At 44.0% G+C, this 16,373-nt stretch overlaps 1 protein-coding gene across 1 annotated transcript in view; it reads right to left on the bottom strand.

Annotated features, from left to right (window-relative positions):
- The window catches only part of LOC147700932 (killer cell lectin-like receptor subfamily F member 2), an 89,874-nt gene that overhangs the window by 41,406 nt on the left and 32,095 nt on the right, over positions 1-16,373 (bottom strand). Inside the window, exons 2-3 of the mRNA XM_086929273.1 lie at positions 11,286-11,384; positions 4,830-4,904 (exon numbers count right to left, since the gene is read on the bottom strand). Coding sequence (XP_086785399.1) covers positions 4,830-4,904; positions 11,286-11,384 — 174 coding nt within the window. The remainder of the gene's footprint in view (positions 1-4,829; positions 4,905-11,285; positions 11,385-16,373) is intronic.

Here is a 16,373-nt window from a genome sequence, read left to right on the forward strand (position 1 = left end):
CATAACAAAGATGCCACAACATTCACCATGTTTCACAAAGTTTTATTTTTCTCGTTTTTATCCAAGGTTTGTGATTTTTCATTGCTTTTCTTCATGCCACATAAGGGGTGCTTACGTCGTCACTATAATCTTAATACTGCAGAAATCCAGGCCTTATTCTGGAGCACAAAAGTGTGCATAAGTTATCCACAATCGTTGATCTTAAATACCGAATACATTTTGGGCCTTTTCTGGCCCTTTGTGAGGGGTTATCTACAAATTCAAAGCACATGAATTAGAATGTGTGTGGCTCATTCAATGTTGCTCATAACATCAAAGTTCTCACTTTTCACATTTTCCCGCTAGAATCGAGGCCTAACGCTACCTCTACATAAATACCCAAGTCCTCTTCTCCCAGACACTACCCACCTTCCCTTGTTTTACTCCTCTACATCCTTTCACTAATCACTCCTTGCTTCTATTATGGACATTCTGAGGTTACTTTACCAATCAGAAAGCTGAGCATTGTGTGGATGTCTTCAGGAATTAACACTGCCTTCAGTTGGTTGGGATTTTTAGGTAAAGGCATAGTTCATCTTTAATATTTATTCTTCGAATTAGGTATATTTTTGATTTTAACCAAAAGAAAAGTTGAGACATATTAATGTTCTAATTAAATTATTGTCCCCTTTTAGAAATGGGGGGCTCTAGTTGGCAGAGTTATGCACCTTGTCTAAGTATGGACCCTTCCATCTAATCAGGATAAGGGGATTGCACTTCTAAAATAACCCCTGTTCACCCGAGCCGTCAGGCTTAACTCAGAGGCAATGTGTAAAGCACTTGCACATTAGACACAGTAATACAGTTAAAACACTACAAAAGGACACCACACCAGTTTAAAAAAACATATCCCATATTTATCTGTGGAAAACAAGACAAAGTGGTAAAAAAAATCCAGCATACAGTAATCCAAATACAAATATTGCAAGAATAACCTTAAAATACAGTTCCTTGAAGGCAATAGCGCCGTCCAGGTCTATCACTGCCTCATGAAAAAACAAATCCAACAGTTCAGGCTCACCGTGGTGGCAGCAACTGCACCATAAGACCTGCAAACAGTACCTTGGAATAGCAGGGTGTGTGGACCCTGCAAAGAAGGGATAGCGTTGGTTCAGGAGGTCGGTGAAGGAGTCGTTGGGCACTTTAAATCACATATGGTGCAGATCGAATTCTGTGAGGTTGAAGCTAGGAGTGCTGGTGTCGGCAGGCATTGGGGCTGTGGGGCGTAGTGCAGCGTGAGGTGCCCTCATGTCATGGTGCAGTCAGCAGCTCGGTAGCAGCGTCAATGAGACCAGGGCAACGGTGTGAAGTTGGATGGTGCTCGTCGTAGTGCTGGCAAGTCATGGTGCAAGCAGTGGCGTTGGTGCTGAAATGCTATCATAGGAAGACAATCTGGAGTTAATGGCATTGGTAGGCCAATGATTCAATGTGGGAAGGGGAGGTGCATCAAAAAACTTCCAAGCAGTGGCACCAGTCTACCGTGCAGACAGCGGCGTCAGTGTCAGCGTGGAGCATCAGAACTGTCAGGGAAGCAATGTGAAGGGAGCCCGTGCAAAGTACAATGCCCTCAGGGGATGGTGAAAGCAGCGGCTTGGTGGTAGCGTCAGTCGGCATCAGCGGTGAGACCAGAGTTGCAGCATTAAGCGGGCCGTACTCTCCGCAGTGCCAATAGGTCATGGATCCGGTAGCAGCGTCGTTGATGGCATCAAGTTACTTTTTCTTCTGTAGCACCTGAAACAATCAGTTCCAGAAATGGGTACCCAGTGGATGGTGAAGTCTTTGCTGTTCCTGAGACTTCTTGAACAGGGGGCAAGCTCTACCTCAAGCCCTTGGAGAAACTTTGGAAGATAAGTTGCAGAAAGTTCTGTCCAGTCCTTTCACTGCCCAAGTTCAAGTTCAAGTTTAGCATTTGTATAGCGCACTACTCACCCAGAGGGTCTCAAGGCTCTTGAGGGAGGGGGTACTTTACTTATCTAATATCCAAGTTTTTAGTTGTTTTCTGAAGGAGAGGTGGTTCTGTGTAAGGCGGAGGTGGGTGGGGAGAGAATTCCAGGTTTTGGCCGCTAAGTAGGAGAAGGATCTTCCCCCCCATGGTGGATCTATGGATGCGTGGAATTGCGGCGAGGGCTTGATTGGACGATCGTAGTTGGCGGGTGGGGGTGTAAAAGGACAGGCGTGTGTTGAGGCATTCGGGTCCTAGGTCGTAGAGGGCTTTGTGTGCGTGGGTGAGGAGACGGAACGGTATTCTCTTGTTAACGGGGAGCCAGTGGAGGTCTTTCAGGTGACTGGAAATGTGAGCTTGGCGGGGGATGTCTAGTATGATTCTGGCTGAGGCGTTTTGGATGCGTTGGAGTTTTTTCTGTAGTTTGGCTGTGGTTCCGGCGTAAAGGGTGTTTCCGTAGTCCAGTCGGCTTGTGACCAGTGCGTGGGTGACCGTCTTTCTTGTTTCGGTGGGGATCCAACGGATGATTTTTTTGAGCATACGTAGGATGTTGAAGCATGATGATTAGACGCCGTTGACTTGTCTGGTCATCGAGAGGGAGGAGTCCAGGATGAAGCCCAGGTTATGTGCGTGGTCCGTAGGTATGGGTGCGTTTCCTAGGGCCGGTGGCCACCATGAGTCGTCCCAAGCGGAGGGGGATGAACCTAAGATGAGGACTTCCATTTTGTCCGAGTTCAGTTTTAAACGGCTGTTCTTCATCCACTCGGCTACTTCTTTCATCCCTCCGTGTAGGTTGGTTTTGGCGGTGTTTTGGTCTTTGGTGAGGGAGAGGATCAGCTGGGTGTCGTCTGCGTAGGAGATGATGTTAAGGTTGTGTTGGCGCGCGATGGATGCGAGGGGACTCATGTATACGTTGAAGAGGGTGGGACTGAGTGATGATCCTTGTGGAACGCCGCAGATGACTATCTAAAAGGGGGAAGGCGGACTCTCTGGGTTCTTCCGGCGAGGAACGAGATGATCCAGTCCAGTGCTTTTCCTTGTATTCCTACGTTGCTGAGGCGTTGTATAAGGGTGCTATGACAGACTGTGTCGAAGGCTGCTGAGAGGTCAAGTAGGATGAGGGCAGCTGTTTCTCCGTTGTCCAGTAGAGTTCAAATGTCGTCTGTTGCTGCGATGAGGGCGGTCTCGGTGCTGTGTTTGGTTTGGAAGCCGGACTGTGAAGGGTCGAGGGATTTGTTGGATTCGAGGAAGGCGGAGAGCTGACTGTTGACGGCTTTCTCAATGACTTTGGCAGGGAATGGGAGGAGCGAGATGGGGCGGTAGTTCTTAAGTTCAGTGGGGTCTGCTGTGGGTTTCTTCAGGAGGGCGCTGAGTTCGGCATGTTTCCAGCTTTCCAGGAAGGTAGCGGAGTTGAGGGAGCAGTTGATGACGTCTCGGAGATGGGGTGCGATAATGGGGTCTGCTTTGTTGAAAATGTGGTGAGGACAAGGGTCGGTAGGCGATCCAGAGTGGATGGAGTTCATCAGGTGGACGGTGTCTTCAGTGGTGATTGGTAACACAGCAAAGCACACAACAAAGTTGAAGTTCCTGCTCAATGCTTCTCCAGCTCTTCATCTTTGGAGGTTCCTTAGTCCAAAAGTTCTGGAGTCAGGTTCCCAATATTTATACCACTTTTCCTTTTGACGATTTTAGGCAGAAAGTCCCATGGCAGTTAAAAACTGTGTGCAGACACCACAGTGGCAGGCCTGAGAATCAGATTGCAAGGCTTCTGGTGTGGGTGGCACAATCAATGCTGCATGCCCACTAGTATCATTTGATTTACAAGCCCTGGGCACACAGGTGCACATTACTAGGGACTTAGAAGTAAATCAAATAAGCCAATCATAGGCACTTCAATCCATAAATACAATTTATATGGAGAGTAAATGCATTTTAGCACTAAATAGCAGTGGTAAAGGGCCCATAGTCTAAGAAAACAATAAATACAAGGTCAAAAACAGGAGGGCAAAAAGCCTGGGGGTGAACCCTCCGAAAAGGCCAAGTCTAACAATGGTGGATAGGTTATGAAGGAGACTATTAATCCTCAGATTCATATTAGGCCACTGATTATTGGTTGTTTCTAAGGTGATACAAATAGGACTTTGTAAGTCTGCTTTGAGTTAATGTAAGTTTTGTGTGATCTCATCCAGTCTCGATTCAAGTGACTTATGTAAGCAGGTTGTTGGGTCATGGAGCAAGGGGCTAGGAGGCAAGGGGGAGTTGATGTCAGAGAAGTTGGTTAGGGAGAGCCAGCAGGAGGGGGGTGGGCAGCAGGTAAGCTCAAAGTAAGGTTGTGGAGAGCTCCAGAGATTGGTAATGGATTGCTTACATTTAATACAGTAGTACATGGTTACCAGGAGCTGAACCAACCCGAACAACGCAAAAGTGGCACTTTTGCAAGTGATTACAGTTGGCAGGTTTCTTTACTACATGGGGCTTCTCATGAGCAATCGCCTACACATGGAACAGCAAATGTTACCTAATATGTGATTCTCCCAGAAACAACTAGATTTGGCCTTGAGTAAATGCAATTTATTCAAAACAGTCTGTGAAAGTTGAAGTCTCTCTTCAAGGCATGCTGATTTTTTTATTCTAGTAAGGCATGAAATGCAAGTTTAGTCATGTGGTGCAATACAGTGTTACAGTCAAAAATGTTTTTTAGGCCTAGTGTGCCTAACGTTAGCCTAAGTCCAAATTCTTCATGAAAGCAGAGCATTAAGTTCAGGAAACAGAGACATCAACAGCACTCCTTTACAAAAACCAATAATATAAATAATAAACACTTTTAAGAAACTAATGTTAGGTTTACCTGATGTTCTGTTCAAGTCATACACGCCTTCAATCCTTGCAGTTATTTGTTGTTTTTCATGATGTAGCCTCCAGACTGATGCAAAAGTTGAGTCAAGAGAGAAAAAAAGGTAAACATAAGAGAGTTTAACTATCGTGGATGAGTGTGGAAGATGCAAAGCAGAGCTGCTCACTCCCCTTCTTTTTAAAGACTAGTGATGCTCGGATCTTCTGAAAATGTGATGGATCACAGGGCACTGCTCATGAATTGAGATACAATGACAACTGGAGGTGTTGAAAAGCTGTGAGATCCCTTTCCCATGCATTGTGCAAATTAACAACTGCAGAAGAGTTCTCAAAATAAAGATTTTGCTGGGAGCAAAAAAAGCTGTACATCCTGCCCTACAGCAGTTTTGAATGATGGGCCTTGCACTGTGAATCTGAACTGGCTGGGCCACCCCTTTTGGCTTTTGGTGGGGACTAATGAACAGATGGTAGGCCCTTTACTATCAGCATTTTTGTGCATATCTGCTAAATTTATCACTAAAATATGGGGAAGAAAAAGGCAATCCAACCATCTAGCCCTGGTGTAAAAGGGGTCTCTTAGGGGCATATTAGCAAGAACCTTGTTAAAATTATCACCGTTTTAGAGGCAGGAAACTGCCGCTAAAACAGCGATAATGGGCTTGCTAATATGCGTTATAGAATTCCACTAGAAGCCCAGGTTAGATGTCCTGCACATCTAACCTGGGCTTCTACTGGAATTCTATAACGCATATTAGCAAGCCCGTTATTGACGTTTTAGCTGCAGTTTCCTGCCACTAAAATGACGATAATTTTAACGAGGTTCTTGCTAATATGCCCCTTAGTCTCCCCGCGATTATTTCATATCTATCATCTGCTATGGGGGCAATCACTAGAGAAGTTGAGCTAGTAGAGGACCGTGTTGATGCTGTTCACAAGCTGATTAGCGATCCTACCATCCTCTGGGGAATTCCCCAGATGAGCTCTGATAGGGTACTTTTAAACAGAGTTTAATGTCTCTCAAAGAAGAGAACCTTTATATGGCCAGCTTCATTTTGTCCCTGCTCAAATTGTTAACCCCTGTGTAGTGCAAGACTCCCACAACGTTATCCCTATTGTGGATTTAGCCAGTTTCTCTCCGAGGTCACATAAACCTCCAGCACAGAAACACAAGCATAATGACCACCAAACCCCTAGGACTGAAGTAACGTCAAATAAGTGAAGGGCCAAACCTGCCCCCAACACTAAACCCAGCTGCTCCTGAAGCTACCTCATTGGCCCCGACTTTAGCATTGCCCGGTCATATGTTTGTAAGCCCTTCTTTGAATCAATGGAGATTTTTAGAAAACTGTAGTGATGCAATGAACACGTTTTGATTAGAAAATGCAAACTTTGGTAGATAATCAGAGTAATTCCCTCCGGCCATACTTTGGGCAAGTCCCAGGAAGGAAACCACAAGGAAGAGCCTGATCTTCATATTAACCTCTTGTTAAAAAAACGAATGTCCTCACCAAGCGACCCATTGGGGTCTCCGTCCAGACCCTTTAATGCTTTAAATACAGAGTAAAATGCGGATACCTGTGGGCAGATGCCAGTCACTCGAGATCACCACTGTCCCCAACCTCCTGAAAATTCCAAGAAATAATTGATATCTATTCTGCAATCGGTCCATCTTCAATTACACCTGAATGCTCACCTTATGTTTTAATTCTTACAGGTGTCCCTCCTATGGGTATCAACGCTCACGAAGACTGGCATGGCTTACATATAAAGTTGACTGCTAGTGCAAAAATAATTCATCTTGGCCTATGGATTAGGTGGACGAAATTACTATGGTCCGGAGGGTGGGCTGGCTCGGCCATGGTCCTAAAACCATAATAGGGGGTTGTATGGTGGAGACTTTATAAATCCTCAGTTAGTGTTACCATCCATCTACAGAACAATTTGGCCAAAGATCAAGCCAGGATCCTTGCACTTCCCTTGGACTTTTTTTTATGGTCCACTTCCTCAAATGGCCCTCAATGGCAGCTCAATGGCAGCTCCAAGAGAAAGGTTCTCTTTTGGCTGATCGGAACTCAAACCCTTTTGTTCATGAAAACCGTTTCCCTCCTCTTTCGGGTTTTTCTGATATTGATTGACTGGCTTCTCCTCTGCCCTGACAACATACCTGCTTCCAGATGTATCTTTTGCAGAATCTGTCATTTCTGAGGGACAAGGGGCTATTATTAGTGATCCCCAACCACAAAGGACTAGGGCCGATGGTTTACTTGGAATGTAGCAGGCACTCACAAAAAAATGGCTAATGTGGACTGGCTTGAAATTGTAAAATCCTATGATTTGGTATGCTGCCAAGCGGCATGTGCTCTTGAAAACCGATTGCTTAATGGTTTTCAATCCTCTTGTGTTCAATCAATCAATCAATCAGGGGTTTATAGAGCGCGCTACTCACCCGTGAGGGTCTCAAGGCACTGGGGGGAGGGGTGCAGCTCCGATCATTCAAAGAGCCAGGTCTTGAGGCTCTTCTTGAAACTGTGCAGATTGGGGGAGCATCTGATGTTGACTGGGAGCTCGTTCCAGGTCTTTGCTTCGAGGTAGGAGAAGACCCTTCCGCCTGCTCTGTTTCTGCAGGTGCGTGGCGTCTCTGACAGGGTAAGGTCGGTAGGGCGGAGGTTCCTTTTGGGTTCGTGGAAGGAGACTCTTTTGTTGAGGTATTCGGGTTCGATGTTGTAGAGGAATATGTAGGCATGGGTGAGTAGCTTGAATGTTACTCTCTTCTCGATGGGGAGCCAGTGTAGGTCTTGTAGGTGCTCAGTCATAAGCTCATGTCGAGGGGGTCCAAGGATGAGTCTGGCTGCAGTGTTCTGTATAGTCTGGAGCTTGCGTAGCAGGGTTTTGTTGATTACGGTGTAGAGGACGTTGCTTTAGTCTATTCTTCTGGTTATGAGTGCGTGGGTGACGTCTTTCTGCATTTGGGGGGATCCACTTGAAGATCCTGCGGAGTATGCGGAGGGAAGTAAATCAGGTGGAGGCGACAGCGTTGATCTGGTGCGTCAAGGTGAAGGAGTCGTCTAGAATGATGCCAAGGTTCTGGGCATGGTCCGCCGGGGAGGGTGGGATTCCAAGCACAGGGAACCACTAGGTGCTGTCCCATGACGTGGGGGAGGGTCTGAGGAAAAGGACCTCAGTCTTCTCCGAGTTCAGTTTTAGGCAGCTGTCATTCATACATGCTGAATAGTTTTTCATTCCTTCTGAGTCTGGTGTCTTCAGGGTTCTTCAGGAGATAGAGAATGAGCTGGGTGTCGTCGGCGTAAGATACTATGCTGAGCCCATGCTGTCTGATGATGGCGGAGAGGGGGGCCATGTAGATGTTGAAGAGCTTGGGGCTGAGTGAGGATCCTTGGGGTACTCCACAGTTGATATATGTTGGTTCAGAGCAGAAGGGGGGAGTCTGATCCTTTGGGTTCTGCCAGAGAGAAAGGAGCGGATCCATTCGAGGGCAGTTCCTTGTACACCGGCGTTGCTGTGAGAGTATGGTGTAAGATGGTGTCGAAGGCTGCCGAAAGTTCTAGTAGGATGAGGGCCGCAGTGTTGCAATGGACCTGCCTTATCAATATTCATGGGGCAGGTCACTATTTGCAACCCATCGGAAATATGGGTGGGCGGAACTTAGGAGTTATACTCAGTGGAAATACGCTGAGTTATCTAAAAACTCCGACATATTCCGCAGAGTTCTGCTTGCAGGGGAATGAGGCTGCCTGATCCTATGTCTGTAGCGTAGGATGGTTGCAGCCCTTTAAGTAAGTCAATGTGCATTCTACAGACCGCGCTGTTAAAATGAAAGATCTACAGTGCAAAACCACGAGAATGCCATGGAGTCTGAATGACGATCGTGCACCCTTGGGTACCATCTTACACCGGAGCAATTCTGGGATAGTTTCCTTTATGACATGAATATACCAAATAGACAGCTGCAGGAGTTGGGGCAGAAAAAATACTCTGAAAATCGTGGGCAGTCGGCAATGATGCATGTGGTATTTTCTGAACGGAACACCAGTCGCTTATTGCAAGTGAAAACAAGCTCACTGTCACAACATAATTGTGAGGAAAATATATTTAATATTCAATTATGCGACCGCCAAATGGAAACACTACATTCTCTTACATCACAGTAAGATTCAACACTATCCAATCCCCCTCGTTTAAGGCATTAGTCATACATTTGAGATCAGCCAGGGCTCTTGGTAATGAATGTGCATGCCTGTTCCTGGACGCAATCTTTTATCAATTGTCTGCCACTAATCCATGAAAATTACATAATTTAAAAACCCAAACCAGTGTATCAATTTAAAAAAAGGACATTAGAAAAATATGATTAAATATACCAGAAAGGTGCCTCAAACCCCAGTCCCCAGTCACCTTCACACAGTTTACAGGGTACCTGAGGCAGTGCTGCATGATGCCAGCCACGGCCCCGGCCAGCATGTGGGTGATGATGGTGGATACCCCGGGCAGCGCTCAGTACTCCAGCCCATCCTCCTGGTCTTCCTGCTCCTGCTGTGTTTTAGTTTGTACCTGGTGGAGCTCCCCAGCTTTGGAATCATCAGGATACATGACCTCCCCCAACTCTCCAGGCCCCATTTGTTGTAAGGCCGCCCACCTAATCAACCTTCCAGCATGCGGCCCGGCTCCCCAGGCTCACTGTAACTGCATGGCCCCTGCATGTCACAGCCTGCGGGTCACTTCCCTGGGCACAGCTTCCCTTGTCTCAGACCCGTGACAGCCCTGCTACTGGCTCTCGTTAACCGGGGTCTGGCAAGTAATTCCAGCTGACGTGTAGACATGCCCATCATGGCTTCCATTCACAGCTAAGGCAGGGCCCACTTGAACAACAAAAGTGCCGATTGGTTGTACCGGTAAACTCCAATTTGAAGCAGGTGCAGCAGAAGTTTTGCTGAACTCCACACAGTGATGAGCACACAGTGATGAAAATTCGGCAAAATCCAGCAGCAGACCTGAGTTTGCTACCCACCCTAAATTGGGAATGGCCCACAATCACAGGAATGGTGGCCTACTGGTGTCAGCAGACACACATGTCAGTGATTGCTTTATAAATAAAGCATTTTTTGTAATCCAGCCCATTTTCCTTAAAGGAAAACAAGATGCATAGCAAAAACAAGAATAAAAAGTTTTATATCCATTTTGTAAGTCTAATCAGTGATTCGTTGGATCACTGCCTGCTCTAACAAAATCTTGAGACCCACATTCACAAAGGGGAAGGGATCCCTTGAAACTCCTTCCAATTTGCGAATGGCTTACGACCTCCTTCATGGAGTCGGTAAAATTTAAATGTTTTCTGACTGCATTCCAGTCGCAAAACATTCGTACATGCCCCTGCAACTCGCTATTAGGAAGGAATACACTTAACATGACCCTTCCTAATACTGACACTCAACATCCTTTTCGCGAGTCGTTAATAGGTTATTGGCTTGCAAAATAGCATTGGTACATGGCAAAAGGCCATTTAGCATTTGCAAATGGTCCAATACACCATTTAGGAATGCTAAATAGTTTTGTACATGTGGCCCCTAGTTTTAGAACTTGCCCTGCTATCCTTGCAAGAATATTATTCAGTGCTCCCTCATTCATTTTTGGGGGGGTGGGGGCGGGGTGGGTTCTATATTATTCCTAGAGTCCTTATTTTAAGGTCCTTTTTAAGACTTAACATTCTTCAAGCCCAGCCTCTTTTTTTTACAGTGGCTGGATTCCATATTTTTATGTCATGTAGTCCTCAGTTAAATTCACCAAGTATTGAGAATTAGAATAAAATGGAATGTCTTGACTCCGTCTGACATTTAATTCTCTTGCTTCAGTAATTTTCAAGTTGATCTGTCCTTTCTTGGTCAAGTGGGCTTTTATCTATTCAATGTTTTAAAATTCTCTAATGTATTATATGTGGTTAAAACACTTTTTCTTGTAAATGTCATATTGTTTTGGCAACAGAGTTAGCACTTAATCACTATTAGCACTTTATGAGTTTTCTTTTTATAGAATCTAAATTTGTGTTCTGTAAAATGTGTTTGTCTTTTTATGTCTTACATACCCCAATAAAAGTGTTTTGACTGACAATCTGAACTCAGATGCCATAGAAGAAGGAGAGCTTAAGGACATGACAGTCAAGATTTCTTTGGAGATTTGATGCTATTGCACAAAATGTAAGATAAGCAAGGTCAGAGACTGAAAAGAATGCTTTTATACATTGTGTTGTGGCGCCACCATACAACCTTGACAGTATTAATGTGCTATTTTAATATGCTGAATATAATTTAGTCTGATCCTCTAGAAGTTCCTAAAATCCATTACCAATATTTTCTAGTATATTTAAAAGAGCCTTTGCTCAGTAAGAACAGCTTTGTGATAGAGAGATCTGTAACATTTGAGCATAGTCAGCACTTACTCCAGAGACCCAATCCCACAACAGCCAGCAACAGAAGGATGTTCAGAACTCCGAATACCCACAGCGCTGCTCTGTGTGAACTGGAACCACATGGGACAGCTAGAAAGATAAAAGGGTGACAAGATAACAAAGGATGAAGCCTGGACCCTGTGAGTATCTGCAAATCCACCAAATAATAATGCAGTCATTGTTTTCAGATCGACCTCTACAACTAACACTCAGTGACACAGACTCCAAATGCTTATTATAGTTATTAATCCCAGGAATGTGCAAACGCATTTACAATAGATATAATGTTAAGAGTGTGAAATAAACTTTGTAAACATTATCCGTGGAACTTAGCCGTAGGGACTATTCACAAAAGTTATTATGAGTATGTGCAGTAGTAGTGAAGGCGCATATTTTTTCAAACTCATTAGAAAGGTAATTAACAGATTTCTAAAATTTATTTTACATAATTTTTCAGTTGCGAACAAAAGTCCTTCAAACATTTATGAAAAATAAATGTGCCTGAGTATCCTTCTCTTATACAGCCTGATTCATCATTGGGAGGTTTTGCGAGTCTGAAATAGCGAATCATAAGGAATTGCTATTCCAGACTCGCAAAACGGGATTCATGTAGGAATAGCAAAGTTTTTTGCGATTCCTACAGATTCCTTATTTGCGATTAGCAAATTGCTAATCGCAAATAAGGAATACTCCCCATTCATTCCTATGGGCCAAAAGGCCCATAGGAATGAATGGGGAGTATTCCTTATTTGCGATTAGCAATTAGCTAATCGCAAATAAGATAGCGATTTAAAGGGTGCCAGGGGTGTCCAGAGGACACCCTGTAGCACCCCTTAATTGCTAATTTAAACAGTTGTTGGTCACACACATGTCCAAAGGACATGTGTGTGTGCAACATGCAACTCAGAAAAATGCTTTTAAAAGCATTTTTCTGAGTTTTCGCTATTTACCACGAGGTTTGACCTCGCAGTAAATAGCGGCCCCAAATTGCGATTTCGCAATTTGAAAATGGATGATGAATTGCATTTAAGGAATCTCAAATAGAGATTCCTTAAATGTAATTCCTCACAAATTTGTGAATTCGCTATTACCGAGTTTTGCATTTGGGATGATGAATCCCAAATGCAAAAATTGCAATCGCAAAGGGCCAGATTCTCAGAATCTGGCCCTTTGCGAGCGCAATTACCTTTAATGAATCAGGCTGTTAGTCTCCATTTTACACGCAGGAAGAAATGATGTGCAAAAACATGATTTTATGTAGTGCATTATCAGAATGATCGTTCTGGAGAAAAGATTACATTAATAACAAATGTTTGCATATTGAAATGTATGCAGGTTTTTTATTTTTGTAACCATCCTTATACCAGTACTCTGGATATCCCAAAACTCTGCATGGACAAATGTATTTAATCTGAGGAGGAGGTGGGTAGCAGTGTGTACTGGCAGCCATTCTAAAACTCTGGTTGTCATGTTGAACCAAGAAGTAAAAATATAAAAAAAATAAAAGAGAAACTCTGAACCAGAGAGTTGGAAACGTTTACTCCAACTAAGAAGCTTACATGGCATAGGAGCCACAAAAGATATGCCTTTAAGTGAGAGGAAGCATTTAAAGTTGTCTTCTTTATTTTCGTTATTTTAAAATTCATAACCGCATTAAGATGTATATTTCTTGCTTTCCCTTCCAACCAACGTGATTCAAGCATAAACGGGCCCTTCCTCAGGATCACATGTGATCGGAAGAAATAATATATATAGAGGCTTACTTTAGATCTTGGTAGGACTACTGCCATCCCACCGCTGCGGCGGTCCCGTGAACTCCGTCAAGTCAAAGGAGTGCCAACAACCGTATTTAGATGTATTGTGGTTGAGCCTCAGACGGCCACACGGAGTGCGCTTCCTAACCGTCAGGCTAGCGGGACGACCATATTGAGATGTCAGTCCTGCCGGTGGTGTTCTGCTGGTAGATTGCTGATGGAGAGAAACCATTGCGGGGCCCGATGCACATTGTACAATGCAGTGGCTATGGAATAGAAGCAAGTAACACACACCATGTGCCTTAGCCAATTTGTCCACTTGCATAGCACATCACCCAACAACTACATACACACTATCATCCTTTGCTTTCCACCACAACACAACATTTATATGCCAAATACACACATTGCCATACATCCATAACACAACATACCTACACTATTAACTTTGCACCCACATACAACACAGCCACAACATCCAACACCATTTCTCACTCATCTACACATACACACTGAGACAAAAGCACAACTGCACACATCACAACAACAACCACAACCAAACAACAAAACTGACCTGATTGTTGCCCACAGCAACACATCACACAACTATACATATACTGCAAACATCAGACCCACATGCTAGTGGCACACATACAAACACATCACCCACTCTAACTTCTTCCACCTGAAGCAGTCATTCCACTCCCACCCTACCCGAGTAAAAGCTGTTGGGTGCCAGATATGTGCCCAATAGATGCCCATACATGAGGAGGACATCCCTGGACTACAGGCAGGACACAAATGAAGGGCAACACGGGCAGGATGAATAGTACGATCCAAACAATTTTCACTGTCACATATGAGCTACATTGCCAAGAAAAAATGAAACATGACAGTAGTAGCACATATGTGAAGACGTGAGCCCAACTGTCACACAGTGTGTCCCACATTGTGTGTTGCAGTATAAGTCATTGTGTCATTGGAATGGAATTGCCGCTCCAGTGATATACATGTACTGACTTACATTCACAACTGAAACATTACACTTACAGGCCACATTGCAAAGTGCACAAATGGACACAGCTGATTATTATGCGGTGCTGTTTAATGTGGTGCAAGCATATTGTTAAGGAATACTTACACCCAAAAAATATTTGTGTATATAATCAGAGTTTTTTTTAATTCAGATGTGTCTCCTATATTGTCCGACACAAATGTTATGCGGACACATGCATGTCACAAGTTGTTCCGAAAAACAACACTGTGACATGCATATTACTACACTGGTTCTGAGCTACTGTTCAATGCTAAAACAGCGCTCACTAGTAAAATGTAATGCTTACCTTTGAGTCTGGCGGAGGCGTGGTCAGGTTCCCTCGGTGGGGGGTGGACCGTCAATGTGGCGGATGGGTTTGCCGACTGAAAACCAACAGCGGGATCATTACCGCCAACTTCTGAATCCGGTCTATGGTCAAGAGAGTAAGGGCATGATTTGATCTCGGTGGATGGAATACTCTGTCACAAACGTGATGGATATCCCATCCGCCATATTACGATCACCATAGGATTTAATGGCATCGTAATACAGCGGACAGATATCCATCACATTTGTGACAGAGTATTCCCCTCCACCAAGATCTAAATCAGGCACTGAGTGCGTTGCTCTGCCATTTAAATAGCCATTTTTTTAATGTTACATATTAATTGATAGAGTGTTCACAATTACAAGATTCCCCAATTTCTACTCATCTTTCAAACACTTGAATAAATTAGTTTAATGGAAAAGAACATGGCAAACTTTACACTGCAATCAATGATGGTAAATACTCATTAGAACCATGGAAAAAGTATAAACCATTGTTTACTATGATAGTGTGTTGCAGTACCTATGGGTGGCCATGTGTGACGCTTTACATGCTATAACGTGTACTAATTGAGCAAAGTTTCGCTGGTTTGCTACTTTTGAGTTCCTAGTAACTTTAGAAGTGTATTTTATGAATTGTGCTGCCACTCTTCTCTTGCAAGTGTGTGTTTGCATTAGCCTGTCCCTCCCTATGCCCCTTTTTAAATGTACCTAAATATCTCCCATTTACTAGTCATTTGTTGCCCCTGATTCTTCTTGAAATTACAACGACAAAGTATGTTCTGATCTCCCCCATCATGGTGGCTCTACTTTTGTGAATTGCATTTTGTTGTATATGAGTAGAACTACTTTATGTACTGCAAACGCAGTTTGTGAATTGGGATCAAAGACTTCAGACACACATACAGTGTATCAAACACAAATGGTTCTGCACTCAACTACATTAGTGACTTAATAAGCAATGGGTATCATAGTCCCTAGTCCAGCACAAGAGAAAGCGAAATGGTATCTCCCAAATAAACCATTGCATGAGTCGTTCTTTTCTTTGAAAACCATCAGCATTGTCAATTATCCATATATTACTCCCCCGCTAAGATAGCAAAGTTTGTCCCAGCATCTACACCCAAATGTCCAAGATGTCAAACACCTTTAGCTAATGACCGTCATGTCTTTTTGAGTGTTTAGAACTGAAACCCTTTTGGAATGAGGTGGGTGATTCACTTTGGGACATTTTTAAAACCGGGGTAGATGTGAATCTTTCCTTAGTATTATTTGGAGATGATGGTGCCTTTTGTCAAACAGCCTCACAGCGTGATAGAGGTCTCTTATTATATATGATTCGGAGAGACATCTGCAAGAAATGGAAAGATACCCTCCCACCAAAAAGAGAGGACTGGCTTAAAGCCTCGTTCGCCATGGCCCGGCTAGAATATGAAGGTGTGGAGGATAAGTGGATAAAGATCTGGCACCCGCTTATGAGTTGGGGACGAGGCCTCAGACTAATTTAGCTGGTCCTATGATTACACCAAGTAAAAGGGAACGGGCCAGGAGACCCAAGCATGTGCGGTAAGCCAAGAGGCCCCCAGTTAGTAAGAACGGCTTCATAAGATCCGCAGAGGCTTAATTGGTGAGATGAGGACAAAAAAAATAATAATCTATATATTATGAAAAGCCCTGTCATATTATAAGACAGTATAGTCTAACCCCCCTCCCCTTCTACAGAGGCAAACTGATTATATAGCAAAGATGTCTGGGTTTACCAGCAGGCCCTGTGCCTTAGCATACACACATGAACGTTCTACAGCTCAGATACAGCTGTGATCTCAGGAAACATCTGTCTCTCTCTCTCTGATACTTTACTGTGCGTACCTACATGACAAGGTTCACATGTTCATAACCAACAGCTGCTTTCTGTGATGTATCTAGGTGTGAGTGCCTGACTAGAACAAAATAACAAGGGAC

This window comes from Lissotriton vulgaris, chromosome 7 (assembly GCF_964263255.1).
Source record: "Lissotriton vulgaris chromosome 7, aLisVul1.2, whole genome shotgun sequence".
NCBI lineage: Eukaryota > Metazoa > Chordata > Amphibia > Caudata > Salamandridae > Lissotriton > Lissotriton vulgaris.